The sequence below is a fragment of the Mesoplodon densirostris genome, chromosome 1 (assembly GCF_025265405.1).
Source record: "Mesoplodon densirostris isolate mMesDen1 chromosome 1, mMesDen1 primary haplotype, whole genome shotgun sequence".
In the NCBI taxonomy this organism is placed as follows: Eukaryota; Metazoa; Chordata; class Mammalia; order Artiodactyla; family Ziphiidae; genus Mesoplodon; species Mesoplodon densirostris.
The window spans coordinates 152,947,226-152,969,311 of NC_082661.1; the positions used below are offsets into that span (position 1 = coordinate 152,947,226).

Here is a 22,086-nt window from a genome sequence, read left to right on the forward strand (position 1 = left end):
CATCTCAGGTTTCATTTGGGTTTTCAGATCAGGAGTGACTTGGGCAAAACTTAAAAAAACAGAGTAGCGGGTGGATGGATGGATGGATGGATGGATAGGTAAGTAGATAGGTAGATAGGCAGGCAAGCAAATAAATACACAGGTACACACACATGCATTTTAGTGGACAATGCCTTGGTTTGAAAGACTGTTGAAGTAATAATCCCTATTATTCTCTAGAAAATTAAAGAGCACGAAGGAGAAGACTGACTGTCTGTCTGTCTCTCTCTCTCTCAAATCAGAAGTGATAATAGAGGGGAAATGGAGTGCTTCCAGTGGAGTGAAATCAAAATTTATCAGTGCTCCCATTCCATAAATATGTCTTTCCCGAACATCTGTAATTACAGGCACTGTTTGTGGCTGGGAACCACATTAAACATTGTCTCTCCCCTCAAGGAACTGAGGGTCTAGCTAGCATAGAGTGAACTACACATGATAGCATTGAGTGAGTCTGGGAGGGCTTGGGAGGACAGCTTGGTTTCAAAGATAGTGGAATATCTTAGGAGGAAAGGGTGGTCCAGAGAGAGGGAATAAAGGAGTCAAGGTTGTGAAGAGAAAAGCGAACGAAAGTTAGCTGGACTTGGATTTTAGACTTTATCATGTAAGCAGTAGAAGCCATTGAAAAATTTTAGAGCAAGAAGAGACTCATTTGTGTTTCAAGTTTGTTTTGTAAAGAGCAGCCTCTGTTGGTGGTAAAGACAAGATGAGAGACAGATGATGAGGGCTCTAGGGAAACAACAGGGGAAATGGTATGGGGATTCCACTTATGATTTGCTATGCCTGGTACTGTTGGTTTTGTTTTGGATGGATAATGTAGAGAAAGACTAGCTAGTACAGAAATTTAATTCTGAGTTTGGTTTCACTATTTAGTAGCCATGTGTTTTGGGGCAAGGAAATTAAACTCTAAGTCTCATGCTTATCATCTGCAGAATGGGTACAATAGTTGTGCCTCCTGCACAGGGTTGTAATAAGTATTAACTGAAGTATTGTATCTGTGTGTGTAGCCCTTAGAACCATGACTGGTGTGTGGTACATGCTAAATATTGTTTTATTTTGTTTTCATTTTTTATCCACGCATTAATCTGCTTGTTTGTTCATTTCGTCTATGGGAATTCGCTTTTAAGACAATCCAGGGTAATCTGCTATGGATAGTCATTGATAAATTTTGCTTGCAGAATCTTGCTGACACTTTTTACCTCCTTTTCTTAAAATTCTCTTGGGCCAGAAATTTCCAGTAGGAAATAGGAGAGTGCGGCCTGTAAATTAAAACAGCTCTTTCCCCCCGATGTAAAGTGTGAACAGAAAATTTTGCAAAGAATGCTGCTATATGGCGGTCCTTCATGTCACTGTGTGTAACAAGGAACAGGGGAAGTGTTAAATGAAGTTCCAGCGTTCAGGGGGTTGGGCAGTTTTACTTTATGGTACAACACAGTTCTGTTATTTCGATAAACAGATCCTGAAATTCCAGAACATAGTGTGAACCACATTTGAAATACGAATGTAGAAACACCTTGAAAAATCCCCAATATAAAATTTGAATTACCTCTGTCTTTGCTTCCCTCTTTGTGAAGATAACTCAAATAACTGTACCACAGTCTTAAATTGGAACAATAATTATATCTCCTTTGAATATAACAAAAATTATGTATTATTTTTTACTATAGGTATATTTTATTATATAAACATAGATTTGTTAAATTTATTATATAAATAACTGCTGGCTCAGATACTAGCACTCAGAACAAAACTCTAATAGGAAGTAATTGTTCCTTACATTTCCTTGTGCAGAACCCGTGTTCTGTTTCTTCATAATGTTAGGGCTCCATTGAAATAAGAAGCTGTCCCTATCAGGTCCCTATCAGGAAGAGTCTACAGGATCTAGGGAGAAAAATTAAGTATCTTGAAATCTTTTCCCTTTGAAGAGCTGGGAAAACAATAGTTCTTAACAGAGGGAGACAAATACCACCTCTCTATATAGCTGAGGTGAACACAGCCTTCCTTGACACTAAAGGTTTTTATTGTGCCTGAAAGTGAACTCTTCATTGATGGAAGGAGTTCTTTTATTCAATCCGTCAAGATTACTAGGCCACATGTCACCATCCCCAGCTGAAATACAGCATCATGAAATCATGATTAAAGTTATAGACGCCAATTCATGAAGTGGCAAAAGATTACAGATACTACATTTCCTCCTCTTGAGAATTAAGTTTCAGTCGCATTGACAACTTCTGAAAGAATACCCATAAATTATTTAAATTATATTCCCCAACTTTTCCCCTTGATTCATAGCTAAGCAATTTTGACTAGTTCAATGCTGTTATGCTTTAACAAGATAATGTACTGAAAATATTTTAAGAAGATTGTGACCGTGTGGTTGGAATAACGAGCAAAGATGGCAGGGGAATGGGTGACGTGTATTCAAGTCCCAACCCTGCTAGGAACAGGGTATGGCTTTAAGGGAGTCACTCACTTTTTCTGATAATGTTTGTCCAGTCTTCTCTGAGGGGCTTTCGTGAGAATCAGATGAGTAGAGGTATGTGAAAGCAATTTGAAACATAAAAAGCACTAAAAATAACTAAAAGTAGTTGCTGAACAACCTTGGTAGAACAAATGGGAGTAAATGTTGAGAGCATCTTTCGTTTATTTTTACAGGGAACAAGGGAAACTCTCAGTCGTCACTGCACTACCCTTGGTGATGCTCTTCGGAAGGAGAATGACTTTGCTCTTATAATTGATGGGAAAACCCTCAAGTATGCCTTAACTTTTGGAGTACGGCAGTATTTTCTGGACTTAGCTTTGTCGTGCAAAGCTGTTATTTGCTGCAGGTAAGTTCTCCATGGTATTGTCAGATTTCAGTAATGAGCAACTGGATCCTAAGTTCTTGATTTTTAAAGTTCCTTGAAGTTATTTTATCCAGAATCCATAAATGTCAGGTTATTTATTTATGAATTCATTAACTCAGGGTTCACAAACTGGGATAGCATTTATTAGCAGAGTTTTGAAAGTGAGTCCTGACAATCATTAATGATAATTGTTCATAATTTGAATTGGCAGGTTTCTTGCCATTCTGTGTTTATTTACCTGCATTTCCATCCAGGGTTGTTTCTCTAAAGGTTCTGTTTTCTATACTTAAATCTTTGATTCTGTTGCTTGGACTTATTTGGGGGAACGCATGATGGGAGACACTAACTGAATCATTTTCAAAACAGCTGAGCATTTTTCTGAAGGCTGTTTATTGACCATATAATCTTCTGACCTCTAATTTATAATATTGCCTATATCCTAAATTAAAATCTGTTTCTACTCCATAGAATTGTATTTTTGTGAACTATTTAGCTCCAATCCTTCCTGAACTTCTTGTCAAAGAATCTTCCTCATGTCTTTGACTAAATTGTTTTAACAATGTCTTCCTAAAATTCAAAGTATATTTATGACTATGCCCAGTCTCTTCCCCTCTGGTCACCATGAAATGCAAGGATTTTCCTCTTTGCCACCCACTTACTGAATCTTACCAGCTGGTCAGACTAGGCGTTGGGTAGCAGTTTCTCAAATTGCTTTCTCTTCATGCGAGATGAAATACTAGCAGGGCTTCTGGAGAATTTCTCAGAATCTGTGCTTTTAATATTATCTTTAAAACTGTACTATTGGCCTTTATTTTGTCTTTTAAAATATATTTATGAATAAAAGAATCTCCTGCTTTTTAAAACTTTTTTTGGTCCAGGCTTTATTTACTTAAATATCCTGTATATGATATTGTCTCCAAACTTATAAGCCATGCCTTATAGGTATTTCCTACATTTCAGTGGGTTTTTTTTGTGAAATATAGTTTAAACCATACTTAATAAATATCCTTGATAAGTGTCATTTCAGCCTATAAAATTATATTATACTCAGAGCATTAAGAGAGTTGCTTATTATTCCTAGGAATCTAATTATTTCATTTAATTTTTCTTCTCTGTGGCATGTGTTAATAAATACTATTACTATAAAGCTTTTAGGCAATACAGTGTACAGATATTTAGTATTAGTAATAATCAGACTCTGCTTAACCATGAAGATAAAATTGGAAATTATTTTCTTCACTGTCTTATTTAAAAAGCATGAGAAGAGGGAGGGGATATGGGGATATAGTACGCATATAGCTGATTCACTTTGTTATACAGCAGAAACTAACACAACATTGTAAAGCAGTTATACTCCAACAAAGATGTTAAAAATAAATAAATAAAAATTAAAAGCATGAGGATACTCATGATTTTTTAATTTCTACTTTTCCAGTGATGTTTCTTGGTTCCTTTGTAAATCTCTTGACCAGGTCTTAGTAACATTCAACTCTGATGCTCTCCCATCAGGATAATTTTGTGCCAGACTTGGTTGTTTAATCACTTTCATTAACGGAGGCACAAGGATCAACAAAAGATTGCTCAAAAGCACATTAAGTGATATGGCTGTTGGCTCCTATTCAGAAACAGAACGGACCACAGAGCTGTTTAGATAAAATGACCGGTTCCCTTGAGCCAGCATCCGTTCTGTGCCGACTGTGTGCTGGGGAGAGATGCTGCACATACAAGGATGAACAGGACGTCCTGCCTGCTCTCCTTCGTATTTGTGTCTGCCTTGTGTTTTAAGCAGACTCACAGTTGGTTTGAAAGACGTGGGAGGCCGATTTCATCGCAGCTGAGCCTCATTCCTAGAGCATTGTTTAACACGGTACCTCCCACCATTCTTCAGAAAGTCGAACCACAAAATTAAACAATAGCAGAGGGAGAGAAAAACTAGAAAGCAGAGTCCAGGGAGAAAAAAATATGTTCTGTGCTTGTGAAATTCCCTCCTGAGATCCTCATTCTGGATGCTTACAAGTCACATGGACCTCAGTACCCCTCCAGGTCTCCATGTCCCAGGCCCCTGGGAGGGACACACACTGCCGTGCACGTGCAGCTCTGCCCTGACACTGAGCTTATAAAGATGTGGGTGGCCCCTTCCTCCCTCCATCCTGTTTTATGCATGTTTGAGGACCATGAAGGTCCCACTGCAAACATTGAGTTTTATTTAGAGTTTTAGGGGGTTTTTTTTAAAAGTAAAAAACTTTCCTCTGCTTTTTTCCTCTAATTACCTTCATATTCTCTCTTTTCGCCTAAGGACTGTGGTTCAGCTTCCGGTCTGGCTTTGAGAATTCGTCTAAGCCCATAATTACATCAGTGCCACTGCCCGATTTATATCTGTGCACCTTCTTGGCCCGGTGCCGCTTGACATTTAAACTATTGGCACAGACCATCTTCTTGTCATTTAGCTTACTGACCTTGAAGCATAATTTCCATGATGATTCCTCACTGTGAGAAATAGGTGGGCAGTTCTGCATATGCTTCTTTACAGTTAAATGCACGCATTCTTTCTCCTGGTTTCTCAGATGATTGTAATCTCCTAGCCTCAGGAAATTCTCTATTTTACTCCATTATAAGAAACCCTCTGGATAAATACTGAATATTATTTCAAAATACAGTAGGGCACTGTTTCTCAAATTAGTTTATGTTCATGCTGGCTTTCTAGGTTTTTCCCTCAAACGACTTTACAGTTTATTTCTTGTCAGTCCACACATGAAGATAATTCAACATCTGCTCTTCCTCGGCAGTCTTCTCTTTGCTAGAGTGGAAGTAGGGGGAAAGCCTCCCTTAATGGATAATGAGGCTCTGGACATTAGCTGCATCTTCAGGATTACATCAGCCACTTTTCTTCCCTGACATTATCAGCATGAAGGGCAGGAGGCAGTTTTTAGTGTTTGCCTAATTGACAGAGTTATAAAGATGAGCGTTTTCCCTGAAGAGTCTACAGTTGAATTGAAAGAAACAGTTGTTCTCTGTCAGTTGTCATGACATCTCTTACTCACCATCATTTTCTAAAGGGAATACTCAGAGACAGAAATAATCCCCTGGCCCCCAAATTATTCAGGGCTTTGGAGTTCTGGTTTTGGTTTACAGAGTGAAGGTTGCATGTTATACATCAAATAATTTTTTCAATTATGTAAAATCCAAGAAGTAAAATAAAATCTGTTTTTATCAGTCTACCAAGTACTGTGTTTTCATAGGTACTGTGCAGTTTTTGTTTCTACCACTGTGCGAATTTACCTGTATAACCTGAGTAGTTTAATAGTAAACATGCATGTTATGTTAAAGGAGTTTATGGTAAGTTTTCCTAGTCCCTTCTTCAGGTACACTGATTTTTACCATTTGGTGTGATCACAGATACTTTTGAAGAACAAATGAAAGCTATGGACGAATTTTACACAGACATGTAAAATTGAATGTACCGCTTAAGGGATTTCACAGACTCCCTGGAACTCCTTGGACAGGTAGAGGGGGAAAAGGCTTGCTCCAGGACTCATGGAGATTTGTGTACACAGCTAAGATCAAGAGCTATTCTACAAACTAACTGTATCAGATAAATACTTTCTCATCTCAACTGCCACTATTTTATGCCCTAAGGTCTTACAGGTTGTGTAATTGATAGAAGGGCACCTTAGCCGGGGATTTATGAAATGCTTGTTCTAGCTTCACTGCTCTGGCACTTTGGACACCTAATGGAATCACTCTGACCTTGGTTTTGTGACCTGTAAAATGAAGAGCTTAGCATATAGCAGTGATTCAAATATTCCAGGGAGAATGGATTTCTACAGCAGTTAAGACTGGAGCTTCTCTGGCATAGAAAGGTGGGAAACCCATGCACACAGACACCCTTCCTGGGTTAGCTTCTTCCAGCTTGAGAGCTACTAGGCCAGGGGACCTCTCCTAGCCCTTTCAGTTTTTGGATGAACCCTACTTCTTTTGGCCACTCTGTGCTGGGAAGAGTCTGTCTACTGCTTGGATCTGCTTAATTCAGGGAAGCATCTGTTCTACCTCTTTTAATATTCCCTCCAGAAGAGAGTGGGAATGTTACAGTGGCGTATCGCTGTGTGTTAAATAGCATGTGGTTTCAGAGATCCTCGTCAGTTCACATAAGCCAGCCTTTCAAAGAATCTTACATTTTTTCTGTAGTTGTCAGTTTAGCTTAAACATATTTTGAAACTTATGTTCTGTGACAGTTGGTTGAAAATTGGCCTAGAGCCTCCAAGCTTTTAGACTGTCTAGTAATCACTGTTCTCCTACATAATTTATGTACTCATGTCTTTTGAAAAGCAGAAGTGAAATTGAAGTAAGCATTTTTCCCTACTTGCAACATCTCTAATCAAAGTTTAGCCCCCTTTTAGGCCCTTTTCCCCAGAGTGCATAAGAAAACACTTGACTTCAGTGAGTGTCCTCACTCGGGAGTGGCATTCCAGGCAAAACCTTTCACCTGAGCCCGATCCAGGGGCCCTCCAAGAAGGCGTCTAAAGGGACACCTTGAATACTTTCTGTCATAGCCTAAGAATGTTAAGTAAAGGGTCAAGACAGATCCGCTTCTTGAATCTTTTGGGATTGTCTTAAACTTTAAGGATTTGTCTAAATAAATGTTCTACTTAAAGGGTAGTCATAAAGCACAAATGAAGCTAATAAATGCTCAACAGACATTCCTTTAAAGAAAGAAGTTTGTGAACACGTTGGATGCCAAGCAGATGTTTGGCTTTGAGAAGACTTACAAACGCTTAATGAACGTCAACCATATATTTGCTTCCAAGAAAATATGAATAAATGTTGGCAATGTTGAGAGAATATTTCTTTCATACATGTATGGCTAAAAGAGGACACACTGAATAAATTTTGTAACTTCATAAAATGCCCATATTTTGTGTTAATATAATAATAAGTTGCTCAACTCTGTTCATCTCATTTGCTTTTCTACCTCTACTGAGTAATGTTAAAGGAAATACATGGCCATATTATAGCCTGGTAGCCAATTATGATGATGTACATCATCAGGGGAGTCCATATTGGACAGTAAAATATCTAAAAACTTACGAGAAATCTAAATGCTGTAGAATCCCACTGTAATTCGTTATATAGTTTTAGATGTGACTCAATTTACATAAGCCACCATCACTAACACACATACACAAACACACTAATTAGAACCACAGATTGTATAATTCTGATAAAACAGAGTTAGACTGTACTGGAAAGTACATCAAGCATAAGTGTAAAGCTCAGTGAATTTTTACAACGTGAACACACTCCTGTATCAATCACCCAAACATGACCAGCACCCCAGATGCCCCCTCATGTTTCCTGTATTTTATTATCTTCCCAAGGATAACTGCTAACTTGATTTCCATCACCATCTTTCTTAAGTTATATCTTGTTCATTTCAGTCTTTTTCTGTTTTGTATCTTGCTCATTTGGTGTAAACATATGTGTCTTCCATAGCTACATTCAAATCTTTATAATTCTTTTCTGTTCAGCAGTTTTAAGTACAGAGCTCTGCAGCCTCCCACTAAAGGCCTCCCTAAAGCTTTCCATCAGTCAGTAAATCAGTACTACTCTAATATGTTCTTCAGTCAAATACAGATCCATCTAAGAGATAACCTACACTTCTCCTTCAGTTCTACAGTGATAGAATGAAAGGACTTAATTTTCCAATTTGCTAAGGACATGGTATATAGAATCTACGGCATGATCTGATCTGTCAAACTAGTGATTGCACCATGTGGGAAAGGGAAGCAGAGTTAGTTTGGTGTAACTGGTTCTCCTTAAACCCTTGCTAGTTTCTAGTAATTATCTTCTTCTTAATAAACCTATCTGAGCAATCCCCACTTAGGGCAAATTAAAGGTTTAGTGTCTTGATCCAGACTAGAGTTCCAGGAGTTGAGATCATGTAGAATAGTAAGTCATGGCTGTCTAGAAACTGTGCGACATGGAGTGAAGAGAAAAGAGAGACATAATCCTAGCAGAAAGATGATCCTTGGAAAACAAAAGACATATTGCCAAGAGAGCAGTGAGAGAAACACAAATGCATGTAATATGATGGGCTTTATTTTTTTTACGTAACTTTTTTTAACATCTTTATTAGAGTATAATTGTTTTACAATGGTGTGTCAGTTTCTGCTTTATAACAAAGTGTATCAGTTATACATATACATATGTCCCCATATCTCTTCCCTCTTGCATCTCCCTCCCTCCCACCCTCCTTATCCCACCCCTCTAGGTGGTCACAAAGTACTGAGCTGATCTCCCTGTGCTATGCGGCTGCTTCCCACTAGCTATCTATTTTATGTTTGTTAGTATATATATGTCCATGCCACTCTCTCACTTTGTCCCAGCTTACCCTTCCCTCTCCCCATATCCTCAAGTCCATTCTCTAGTAGGTCTGCATCTTTATTCCCGTCTTGCCCCTAGGTTCTTCTGACCATTTTCTTTTCTTTTTTTTTTTTTTTACATTCCATATATAATGTGTTAGCATATGGTATTTGTTTTTCTCTTTCTGACTTACTTCACTGTATGACAGTCTCTAGGTCCATCCACCTCACTACAAATAACACAGTTTTGTTCATTTTTATGACTGAGTAATATTCCATTGTATATATGTGCCACATCATCTTTATCCATTCATCTGTTGATGGACACTTAGGTTGCTTCCATGTCCTGGCTATTGGAAATAGAGCTGCAATGAACATTTTGGTACATGACTCTTTTTGAATTATGGTTTTCTCAGGGTATATGCCCAGTAGTGGGATTGCTGTGTCCTACAATAGTTCTATTTTTAGTTTTTTAAGGAACCTCCATACTGTTCTCCATAAAGGCTGTATCAATTTACATTCCCACCAACAGTGCAAGAAAGTTCCCTTTTCTCCACACCCTCTTCAGCATTTATTGTTTGTAGATTTTTTGATGATGGACATTCTGACCGATGTGAGATGGTATCTCATTGTAGTTTTGATTTGCATTTCTCTAATGATTAATGATGTTGAGCATTCTTTCATGTGTTTGTTGGCAATCTGTGTATCTTCTTTGGAGAAATGTCTATTTAGGTCTTCTGCCCATTTTTGGATTAGGTTGTTTGTTTTTTTGATATTGAGCTGCATGTGTTGCTTGTGTGTTTTGGAGATTAATCCTTTGTCAGTTGCTTCATTTGCAAATATTTTCTCCCATTCTGAGGGTTGTCTTTTCGTCTTGTTTATGGTTTCCTTTGCTGTGCAAAAGCTTTTAATTTTCATTAGGTCCCATTTGTTCATTTTTGTTTTTATTTCCATTTGTCTAGGAGGTGGGTCAAAAAGGATTTGCTGTGATTTATGTCATAGGGTTTTCTGCCTATGTTTTCCTCTAAGAGTTTGATGGTGTCTGGCCTTACATTTAGGTCTTTAATCCATTTTGAGTTTATTTTTTGTGTATGGTGTTAGGGAGTGTTCTAATTTCATTCTTTTACATGTAGCTGTCCAATTCTCCCAGCACCAGTTATTGAAGAGGCTATCTTTTCTCCACTGTATATTCTTGCCTCCTTTATCAAAGATAAGGTGACCATATGTGCGTGGGTTTATCTCTGGGCTTTCTGTCCTGTTCCATTCATCTATATTTCTGTTTTTGTGCCAGTACCATACTGTCTTGATTACTGTAGCTTTGTAGTATAGTCTGAAGTCAGGGAGCCTGATTCCTCTAGCTCCGTTTTTCTTTCTCAATATTGCTTTGGCTATTCGGGGTCTTTTGTGTTTCCATACAAATTGTGAAATTTTTTGCTCTAGTTCTGTGAAAAATGCCAGTGGTAGTTTGATAGGGATTGCATTGAATCTGTAGATTGCTTTGGGTAGTAGAGTCATTTTCACAATGTTGATTCTTGCAATCCAAGAACATGGTATATCTCTCCATCTATTTGTATCATCTTTAATTTCATCAGTGTCTTATAGTTTTCTGCATACAGATCTTTTGTCTCCTTAGGTAGGTTTATTCCTAGATATTTTATTCTTTTTGTTGCCATGGTAAATGGGAGTGTTTTCTTAATTTCACTTTCAGATTTTTCATCATTAGAGTATAGGAATGCAAGAGATTTCTGTGCATTAATTTTGTATCCTACTACTTTACCAAATTCATTGATTAGCTCTGGTAGTTTTCTGGTAGCATCTTTAGTATTCTCTGTATAGTATCATGTCATCTGCAAACAGTGACGGCTTTACTTCTTCTTTTCCGGTTTGGATTCATTATTTTTTCTTCTCTGATTGCTGTGGCTAAAACTTCCAAAACTATATTGAATAATAGTGGTGAGAGTGGGCAACCTTGTCTTGTTCCTGATCTTAGTGGAAATGGTTTCAGTTTTTCACCATTGAGGGTGATGTTGGCTGTGGCTTTGTCATATATGGCCTTTATTATGTTGAGGAAAGTTCCCTCTATGCCTGCTTTCTGCAGGGTTTTTATCATAAATGGGTGTTCAAATTTTGTTGAAAGATTTCTCTGCATCTATTGAGATGATCATATGGTTTTTCTCCTTCAATTTGTTAATATGGTGTATCACACTGATTGATTTGCGTATATTGAAGAATCCTTGCATTCCTGGGGTAAACCCCACTTGATCATAGTGCATGATCCTTTTAATGTGCTGTTGGATTCTGTTTTGCGAGTATTTTGTTGAGGATTTTTGCATCTATGTTCATCAATAATATTGGCCTGTGGTTTTCTTTCTTTGTGACATCTTTGTTTGGGTATCAGAGTGATGGTGGCCTTGTAGAATGAGTTTGGGAGTGTTCCTCCCTCTGCTATATTTTGGAAGAGTTTGAGAAGGATAGGTGTTAGCTCTTCTCTAAATGTTTGATAGAATTCGCCTGTGAAGCCATCTGGTCCTGGGCTTTTTTTGTTGGGATTTTTAATCACAGTTTCAATTTCAGTGCTTGTGATTAATCTGTTCATATTTTCTATTTCTTCCTGCTTCAGTCTCAGAATGTTGTGCATTTCTAAGAATTTGTCCATTTCTTCCAGGTTGTCCATTTTATTGGCATATAGCTGCTTGTAGTAATCTCTCTTGATCCTTTGTATTTCTGCAGTGTCAGTTGTTACTTCTCCTTTTTCATTTATAATTCTATTGATTTGAGTCTTCTCCCCTTTTTTCTTGATGAGTCTGGCTAATGGCTTATCAATTTTATCTTCTCAGAGAACCTTTTAGTTTTATTGATCTTTGCTATCGTTTCCTTCATTTCTTTTTAATTTTTTCTGACCTGATCTCTATGATTTCTTTCCTTCTGCTAACTTTGGGGGTTTTTTGTTCTTCTTTCTCTAATTGCTTTAGGTGTCAGGTTAGGTTGTTTATTTGAGATGTTTCTTGTTTCCTGAGGTTGGCTTGTATACCTATGAACTTCCCTCTTAGAACTGCTTTTGCTGCATACCATAGGTTTTGGGTTGTTGTGTTTTCATTGTCATTTGTTTCTAGGTATTTTTTGATTTCCTCTTTGATTTCTTCAGTGATCTCTTGGTTATTAAGTAGTGTGTTGTTTAGCCTCCATGTGTTTGTATTTCTTACAGATTTTCTCCTATAATTGATATCTAGTCTCATACCGTTATGGTCGGAAAAGATACTTGATACGATTTCAACTTTCTTAAATTTACCAGGGCTTGATTTGTGACCCAAGATATGATCTATCCTGGAGAATGTTCCATGAGCACTTGAGAAGAAAGTGTATTCTGTTATTTTTGGATGGAATGTCCTATAAATATCAATTAAGTCCATCTTGTTTAATGTATCATTTAAAGCTTGTGTTTCCTTATTTATTTTTATTTTGGATGATCTGTCTATTGGTGAAAGTGAGGTGTTAAAGCCCCCTACTATGATTGTGTTACTGTCGATTTCCCCTTTTATGGCTGTTAGTATTTGCCTTATGTATTGAGGTGCTCCTATGTTGGGTGCATAAATATTTACAATTGTTATATCTTCTTCTTGGATTGATCCCTTGATCATTATGTAGTGTCCTTCTTTGCCTCTTGTAATAGTCTTTGTTTTAAAGTCTATTTTGTCTGTTATGAGAGTTGCTACTCCAGCTTTCTTTTGATTTCCATTTGCATGGAATATCTTTTTCCATCCCCTCACTTTCAGTCTGTATGTGTCCCTAAGTCTGAAAGGGGTCTCTTGTAGACAACATATATACGGGTCTTGTTTTTGTATCCATTCAGCCAGTCTGTGTCTTTTGGTTGGAGCATTTAATCCATTTACTTTTAAGGTAATTATCGATATGTATGTTCCTATTACCATTTTCTTAATTGTTTTGGGTTTATTACTGTAGGTCTCTTCCTTCTCTTGTGTTTCTTGCCTAGAGAAGTTCCTTTAGCATTTGTTGTAGAGTTGGCTTGGTGGTGCTGAATTCTCTTAGTTTTTGCTTGTCTGTAAAGCTTTTAATTTCTCCGTCAAATCTGAATGGGTAGAGTAAACTTGCTTGTAGATTTTTGTATTTCATCACTTTAAATATGTCCTGCCACTCCCTTCTGGCTTGCAGAGTTTCTGCTGAAAGATCAGCTGTTAACCTTATGGGGATTCCCTTGTGTGTTACTTCATGTTTTTCCCTTGCTGTTTTTAATATTTGTTCTTTGTATTTCACTTTTGATAGTTTGATTAATATGTGTCTTGGCTTGTTTCTCCTTGGATTTATTCTGTATGGGACTCTCTGTGCCTCCTGGACTTGATTAACTATTTCCTTTCCCATATTAGGGAAGTTTTCAACTATAGTCTCTTCAAATATTTACTCAGTCCCTTTCTTTTTCTCTCCTTCTGGGACCCCTATAATTCAAATGTTGGTGCACTTAATGTTGTCCCAGAGGTCTCTGAGACTGTCCTCAATTCTTTTCATTCTTTTTTCTTTATTTTGTCTGCAGTAGTTATTTCCACTATTTTATCTTCCAGGTCACTTCTCCGTTCTTCTGCCTCAGTTATTCTGCTATTGATCCCTTCTAGAGAATTTTTAATTTCATTTATTGTGTTGTTCATCTCTGTTTGTTTGCTCTTTAATTCTTCTAGGTCCTTGTTAAACGTTTCTTGTATTATCTCCATTCTCTTTCCAAGATTTTGGATCATCTTTACTATCGTTATTCTGAATTCTTTTTCAGGTAGACTGACTATTTCCTCTTCATTTGTTAGTTCTGGTGGGTTTTTGCCTTGCTCCTTCATCTGCTGTGTGTTTCTCTGTCTTCTTATTTTGCTTAACTTACTGTGTTTGGGGTCCTGTTTTTGAAGGCTGCAGGTTCGTAGTTTCCGTTGTTTTTGGTGTCTGTCCCCGGTGGCTAAGGTTGGTTCAGTGGGTTTTGTAGGCTTCCTGGTGGAGGGGACTAGTGCCTGTGTTCTGGTGGATGAGGCTGGATTCTGGTGGGCAGGTCAACGTCTGGTGGTGTGTTTTGAGGTGTCTGTGGCCTTATTATGATTTTAGGCAGCCTCTGTGCTAATGGATGGGGTTGTGTTCCTGTCTTGCTAGTTGTTTGGCATAGGGTGTCCAGCACTGTAGCTTGCTGGTCGTTGAGTGAAGCTGGGTCTTGGTGTTGAGATGGAGATCTCTGGGAGATTTTCACCATTTGATTACGTGGAGCTGGGAGGTCTCTTGTGGACCAGTGTCCTGAACTTGGCTCTCCCACCACAGTGGCACAGCCATGATGCCTGTCAGGAGCACCAAGAGCCTGTCCTCCAAACAGCTTAGAATAAAAGGGAGAAAGAAAAAAAGAAGAAGATAAAGTAAAATAAAATAAAATAAAGTTATTAAAATAAAAAATAAGTATTAAGAAAAAAAATTCTTTAAGTAATAAAAAAAAAATGGACAGACAGAACCATAGGACAAATGGTGAAAGCAAAGCTATAAAGACAAAATCATACACAGAAACATACACATACATACTCACAAAAAGAGAAAAAGGGGGGAAAATATATTTTTTTTTTTGCTCCCAAAGTCCACCTCCTCAATTTAGGATGATTCTTTGTCTATTCAGGTATTCCACAGATGCAGTGTACATCAGTTGATTGTGGAGATTTAATCCACTGCTCCTGAGGCTGCTGAGAGAGATTTCCCTTTCCCTTCTTTGTTCACACAGCTCCCAGGGTTCAGCTTTGGATTTGGACCCTCCTCTGCGTGTAGGTCGCCAGAGGGCGTTTGTTCTTCGCTCAGACAGGACTGGGTTAAAGGAGCAGCTGATTCGGGGGCTCTGGCTCACTCAGGCCGGCGGGAGGGAAGGGTCCAGATGCGGGGCGTGCCTGCGGCGGCAGAGGCCGGCGTAATGTTGCACCAGCCTGAGGCGCGCTGTGCACTCTCCCGGGGAAGCCGTCCCTGGATCCCAAGACCCCAGCAGTGGCGGGCTGCACAGGCTCCCCGGAACGTAGGTGTGGATAGTGACCTGTGCTTGCACACCGTCTTCTTGGTGGCGGCAACAGCAGCCTTAGCATCTCATGCCCGTCTCTGGGGTCCGCGCTGATAGCCATGGCTCACGCCCGTCTCTGGAGCTCCTTTCAGCAGTGCTCTTAATCCCCTCTCCTTGTGCGCCGGGAAACAAAGAGGCTAGAAAAAGTCTCTTGCCTCTTCGTCAGGTCCAGATCTTTTCCCGGACTCCCTCCCGGCTAGCTGTGGCACACTAACCCCTTCAGGCTGTGTTCACGCCGCCAACCCCAGTCCTCTCCCTACGCTCTGACAGAAGCCCGAGCCTCAGCTCCCAGCGCCGCCCGCCCCGGCGGGTGAGCAAACAAGCCTCTCGGGCTGGTGAGTGCCGGTCGGCGCCGATCCTCTGTGCGGGAATCTCTCCGCTTCGCCCTCCGCACCCCTGTGACTGCGCTCTCTTCCGCGGCTCCAAAGCTTTCCCCCTCCGCCACCCACAGTCTCCACCCACGAAGGGGCTTCTAGTGTGTGGAAACCTTTCCTCCTTCACAGCTCCCTCCCACTGGTGCAGGTCCCGTCCCTATTCTTTTGTCTCTGTTTGTTCTTTTTTCTTTCGCCCTACCCAGGTATGTGGGGAGTTTCTAGCCTTCTGGGAGGTCTGATGTCTTCTGCCAGCGTTCAGTAGGTGTTCTGTGGGAGTTGTTCCACATGTAGATGTATTTCTGATGTATTTGTGGGGAGGAAGGTGATTTCCGCGTCTTACTCTTCCCCCATCTTGAAACTCCTCCTGTTGGGCTTTATATTGAGGCACGAAAGAAGAGGTGGTTCCAGGTAGCATTTTCCAAGAGGGAACATTAAAATAGAGCAAGGGTGGGCAAACTTTTTCTGTCAAGAGCCAGATAGTAAGTATTTCAGGCTTTGCAGGCCATACAGTCTCTGTCACAACTACTTAACTCTGACAGTGTAGTTTGAAAGCAGCCCTAGACAATAGGTAAGTGAATGGGTGTGGCTATGATCTCATAAGACTTTATGTAAAAATATGATGCTGCCTGGATTTGACCCTGGGGCCATAGTTAGCCAACCCATCATGGAATGTCGATTACTCATGAATGAACAGTAAAGGGAGTCGATTTTGACACATCTTTTCCGTAATATTGATGGAGTTCACCCCAGACTCCCTAGTCTGTAATTTATAGGCTCTTTCTTTTATTTTCTTGAGAACTGAGACATTTTCCCATCTCTCCTCACCTGGCATGTTTCCCTTCCTCCATGATTCCTCAAAAATGGCTGATGTTCTTTCTGTGGTGACAGCTGCACAGTCTGGCATCTCCATTCAATCTTTCTGTGCCCTTGGATTCAAGAAAATCCCTTAAAATGTGGATATTTCCTGAAGTCAATTTGTTTTAAAATGAAGTGTCAATAGCAAGAGATATATGAGGAACCCAGGACCACAAACATGGATCCTGCTCTGTCACCCCAGTGCCTTCCCTCTAGGGGGAGGTGCCAGCAAGGTGCTAGAAGACAAGGGCAGCCAAGGAATCAAGGTGGAAGATATGCCAGCTCAAAAAAAAAAAAAAAAAGATATGCCAGCTCACCTCCCTAAGCTGGAAGCATTGTGGAGTCTTGAACTAAATGAAATTCTTCTTGGATTTTTATATATTATTTTAGTGTTTGCCCTCCATCACCAGTCACTTTTCACTCCTCTTTAGACAAACAGTCTCAAGTATTTAATATGTTCCCATCCATCTGCAATACTTTATTTGTATATCTGTGTAGCTATGAAAATATATAATATTGTTATATGTGATTTGATTTGAGGAATAAACACATATTTATAATGACATTCCAGCATAAATTTTTTGCCTTTTTTATTTTTCTCCATGTTTCTGACACCTTTTCATGTTACCATATGTAGGACAAGTTCATTTCTTCTCACCACCGCTTACTATTTTCCTGATGAATATACACCATTTTTATCTCTTCTATAGTGATAGCCACATGGGTTGCCCCTAAATCTTTATTATCACAGAAAGTGCTGAAATGAATATCCAATGTATGCACCCACACAAATGTTCTTCTAGGATATATACTTAGAAATGGGAATGCTTGGCTGTGGGAGATATATATATATATATATATATTTCAGTTCAATCAGAATTGTCTCATTGCTCCAAAACAGCTGCACTAGTGTTTACTCCCATATCCATGTAGGAAGGTTGCTGTTTCCCTAAACACCAGCACTTGGCATTCTTTATTTTATAACTTTGCCAGTTTGATGTTTGAAAAGTAGCATCTTGTTTTGATTTTTGTTTCTGTGATTACTAGGGAGATTGAGTAGTTCTTTATTTAACGATTTACCTCTCTGGATTTCTGCTTTTGAAGTTCTCTTTCTTTCTCTCTTTCTTTCTTTCTTCCTTCCTTCCTTCCTTCCTTCCTTCCTTCCATCATTCCTTCCTCCCTCCCTCCCTTCCTTCCTTCCTTCCAGTGTTTTTCAAGAACCCATTATGTGCCAGGCACCTTTATATGTGCTATAGAGCAGTGAACAATAGAAAAATATACTCCCTGCCTTCACATAGTAGCTATTATTCAATAAAATAAATACACATATGCATAGTCAAAAAGACAATATGTGCTGTGTGTCTGTGGATAGTAACTATTTATTATATATCAGACAGACATATAAAGTCAGTGGTAACACTTGCTATGAAGAAAAGTAGCACATTGAAAAAGGATAGGGATACAGAGCTTTCTGTTGTGTTTCCTGTATTTCTTTCTGCCTGTGTACTAGAATTCTTTGTGTGTTTTGGATATCAATTCTTTGTTGAGTATAGACATGACAGATGTCTTCTCATCTGGTTCCCTTCTTAATTCTGCCTGTGGTATTCTTCCTTGAACAGAAGTCATTGACCTTGAGATAGTCAAATTCCATTAATTTTTCCCTTTATGGTTTGTGCTTTGGAGATAGTAAGAACTTCTCACTCACAAAGGTATTCTCCAACATTTCCTTCAGTTAACTTTAGAGCTTTTTGTTTTTTTGATAGATCTTTAAGCTTATTTTTTTATATCTGTGTTGTGAATGAGAAGGGATCCAGTGTTATTCGTTTTTACATAGTGAGCAAATTCTCCCAATACTGCTTACTAAACAGTCCACCCTTTTCTTCTGTTTGTAATGCCATAAGATCCAGAACTCAAGCTCCAGAGCCAGACTTTCCAGAGTCTAAGTCCAGGCTCCACCTCTTATTAGCTGAGTAACACATTGCTTGACTTCTCCAGCTTCAGTTTTCTTCATCTTTGAAATAGAGAGAAAAATAATTGTTCTCCTGGAATTGTGAGGAATAAATGGATTAATATATGTACTCAGTGCATTACTAAAATTATGCTTCTCTTAGAAATGCTATCAAATTTTCTTTTATATAGCTAATTGAACATTTCTGATGAGAGGAATACTATAAAGATTTCTCTTTGACCACTGTGGCCTTTTCTGTGTCCTAAATTCTATTTTGTCTGGTATTAAAATTGCTAACTTGGCTTTCCTTTGTTTCGTATGGGCCTTGTCTTTTTTTTCCCCCACTAAACCCTTATGTTCAATCCTTCTGTATAACGTAGCCTCTAAGAATGCTGTCCTGTCTCTAAATCCACACTGCTTAGTGTTGAATTCTGTCTTCACCACTTACTTGCTGCTTTACCTTAAGTTATGTAATCTTTCTGTGCCTCAGTGTCCTCATTTGTAAAGTGGGAATACTAGTAATCTATCTCATATAGGGCTCTTCTGAGAATTGAACGAATTAAAACAAGTAAAGTGCTCAGAACATAGTGAACAAATAAGTGTTATATTAGCTGTTATTGTGAAGTGTGTCTCTTTTAAACACCATATTGCTGGATCTTTTTGTTTTAGTAATGCGAGAATCTGTGTCTTTTAATCAATGAATTTAACCCATTTATATTTATTATTATTGCCATGTTTGGCCTCATGTCTTCAATCTTATTTTGTGTTTTCCATTTATCATGCTTTTTGTTTCTTTTTTCTCCCCCTCCTTCCATTGGCTGAATCAGATTTTCTTCAGCTGGTTTGAAAGCTTTACAATCTATAACTATGCTGTGTCTGATTATTTCTAATTTTTGATAACCATATTTGTGCTTATTGTCTATATGTATTAGTATGTCTTCCCTTCCCTCCCCCTTCCTCATAAAGAGACAGGTACTGAAAGTATTAAAGTAATTTTATGCATGCATCCAGGAGCAGTCAGGTTACTTTCTTTGTAAGTGATCTACTTTTTCTTTCTAGAAGCTTTCAGAAATGTTTCTTAATCTTAGTTCAACCATAATGTTTCTAGTGGTAGATACCTCTTTCTTACATTTCTTTTTGGTGCTGTATTAATACAGCCCTTTCAATCTAAGGATATATTTCTTTAATTCTGGAAAATTATTAACTATTCTTTTTCATTTTATTCTTTTTTATTCTCTTCTTGGACTCCCATTATATATGTATAGTCACCTTTATTCCTTCATTTCATTTTTCTCATAATCTGTCCTTTAATCTCCTGATTTCTTTTGGGAAAATTTTTTGTTTGCACTATCAGGTTCTATCATTTTTACTACTCAATTTACTATTGGCTTCTTTATTTTAGCAGTTATATTTTTATATAACTTATTTTTGATTGGTTCTTCATTATAACTGCTTGTTCCAGTTTCGTGTTTCCAGTATCTTTCCATATCTTTCCAGGGTTTTTTTTCCCATACTTGTTTTAAATTCTTGTTATATCTGGTTTTACAAGTTCTTCTTTCTTATAAGTTACTGTATTTCTTTTGTGCTCATGATCTTCTGTCTTATAAATATTCCCTGTGAGACTATTTTTCCCCATTTGCTCTAGTGGGCAGTAATGTTCCTTTTGAGGGAAAGCTGAAAGCTGGATCCTAACTTGAGGCAAATTTGGAGACAGGGTTCAGTCTGAGCTTAGTGAATCCCTGTTTTCTCCCAGTTCCTTTACCCAAGCACTGCTCTTGCTAGAGGCAGCCACATTGTGATGGAATTGCCTGAGTGAGGTAATATTCAAGGGTTCTCAGCACACCCATATTATTGGCACCTGTCCCTGTCTGGCTTCATGCCCTGAGGTGTACCAGAAAGCTCTGACTTTCCTCTTCCAAGGCATGAGGTGAGAATTTTCCTGAGGTTTTAAGCTTTAGAACATTGAGGATAATCCTGGAATTGGTGTGTTTTGTTTTTCAAGCACATTATTTTGTGGACTTTGAGTTTCGACAGGTTCCAAGCCTAAGCCAAAGTTCACAGTTGCAGTGAGAGAGGAGCCCCTTAGCTCCATCCAGCCTGGTCTCAACCCCCTCACACTGGTCAGCCTGGGTTTGCACAGGGTACCATGGAGAGCGAAAAGTAGAGCTGGAAAACTTCTCCCACCTTATTGTTCATCTATGGGCTCTGGCACACCACTCTTTCTCTCTATGCCATTTACCTTCTAATAGTCATCCATCATTTCCTGTTTCCCCAAAGGTTTATCACAGATTTTGTGTTAACTGATAATTGTGACCCTGAAATCTAGTGAACTCCTTTTTTAACTCATGGCATCTTCAGGGTTTTATTCCAATTTCTGTCAATAGTCTGTGCTGCCACTTTTTCCATCTTCTACTAGGTATTTCTGAGAGAAGGTTCCTTGGAGAAACCTATCCACATAGGAGAGAATTCAAAAAAAAAGACAAGTGGGGGATGGAAGAAGGAAGGAAAGAAGGGCAAGTTGATTTTATTTAAGCCTAAAGAAGCTCCAGCCTTTCATTACCTACTCAGAGTCATGGGAAAGGGGAAGAAAATCAGTGCCCATGTGGTCCCGGAACAGATATGGTGAATGGGAAGAGATGGTGGCCATAGGTCTTACCACTCTGAGAGCCAGGTCACCATAGAGCAGAGCTTAAAGGGAGAAGCACTCAGCCTTCTTGAGTGGATGTGCTTCCTAGTTGGAAGCCCACCAGTCCTATCAAGTGAGGCTCCCTAGACAAAAAGAGGTGGCTGGGCCTTGTCCCATGTTGGAGAAACTTCCGTCTCTCTCTACCACTCCTGTCTCCTTAAAGCAAGAGTCCATAGAGAAACCACTGTTATATAGGCTCTTAATATTTAACTTCTGGGACAGTAGCTCAATAAAAGTCCTTAAGTAATAACTCTTAGGGGCAGAAGGAGGGTTCTGAGATCTTCTACTCTCTTTTCCTTTCTTCTCCTTATATTCTTCCATAGAAATTTCATCACATAATTAAGGAATTGAATAAATGGAAATTTTGCAAGAAAAAGAAATTCATCTCATTATCCATGATGCTAAGATTACAACTCTTATTCATGTTTGACAGTTCACTGTTAGGAGGCAGTCTGCTGTGTATCTACAGTATAGAGGAACTATGTAAAGGATTATTGGGTTCTTCAGGCTTTCTCAAATTGAAGGTTTGTGACAACCTGTGTTGTCAAATGATGGTTAGCATATTTTAGCAATAAAGTATTTTATTTAAGGTATGTATATATGTATATATCTTTTGAGCAGTCCAAATTAATATTTTTAAGGCACTGCTACTATATTCTTTTTTAGTTCCTATTGCTTAGAGTAGTCTGCTATGTGTTGAGTACAGTGCTAGGTCCCAGATAATTAGATGGATGGATAGATGGGTAGATTGATTTTTTTTTTTTTAATGAACAGTACCACTGTGGCAAACTGTTCTATGGTGTGAATACTATAATAAAGACTTCTTCTAGGGGGAGTTTTCTTTTTAGTGCTTTAAACGCACTAAAGGTCTGTTTGCCAATTAATAGTTCAGGATGCCTATGCACACACACA

General features: G+C 38.7%; 1 protein-coding gene across 3 annotated transcripts in view; it reads left to right on the forward strand.

Moving 5' to 3' along the window:
- Nucleotides 1-22,086, forward strand: part of ATP8A1 (ATPase phospholipid transporting 8A1) — a 238,334-nt gene that overhangs the window by 158,193 nt on the left and 58,055 nt on the right. For all 3 annotated transcript variants that reach the window (XM_060110533.1, XM_060110538.1, XM_060110544.1), the window contains one exon: nucleotides 2,692-2,864. In XM_060110533.1, the coding sequence (XP_059966516.1) occupies nucleotides 2,692-2,864 (173 nt within the window). The remainder of the gene's footprint in view (nucleotides 1-2,691; nucleotides 2,865-22,086) is intronic.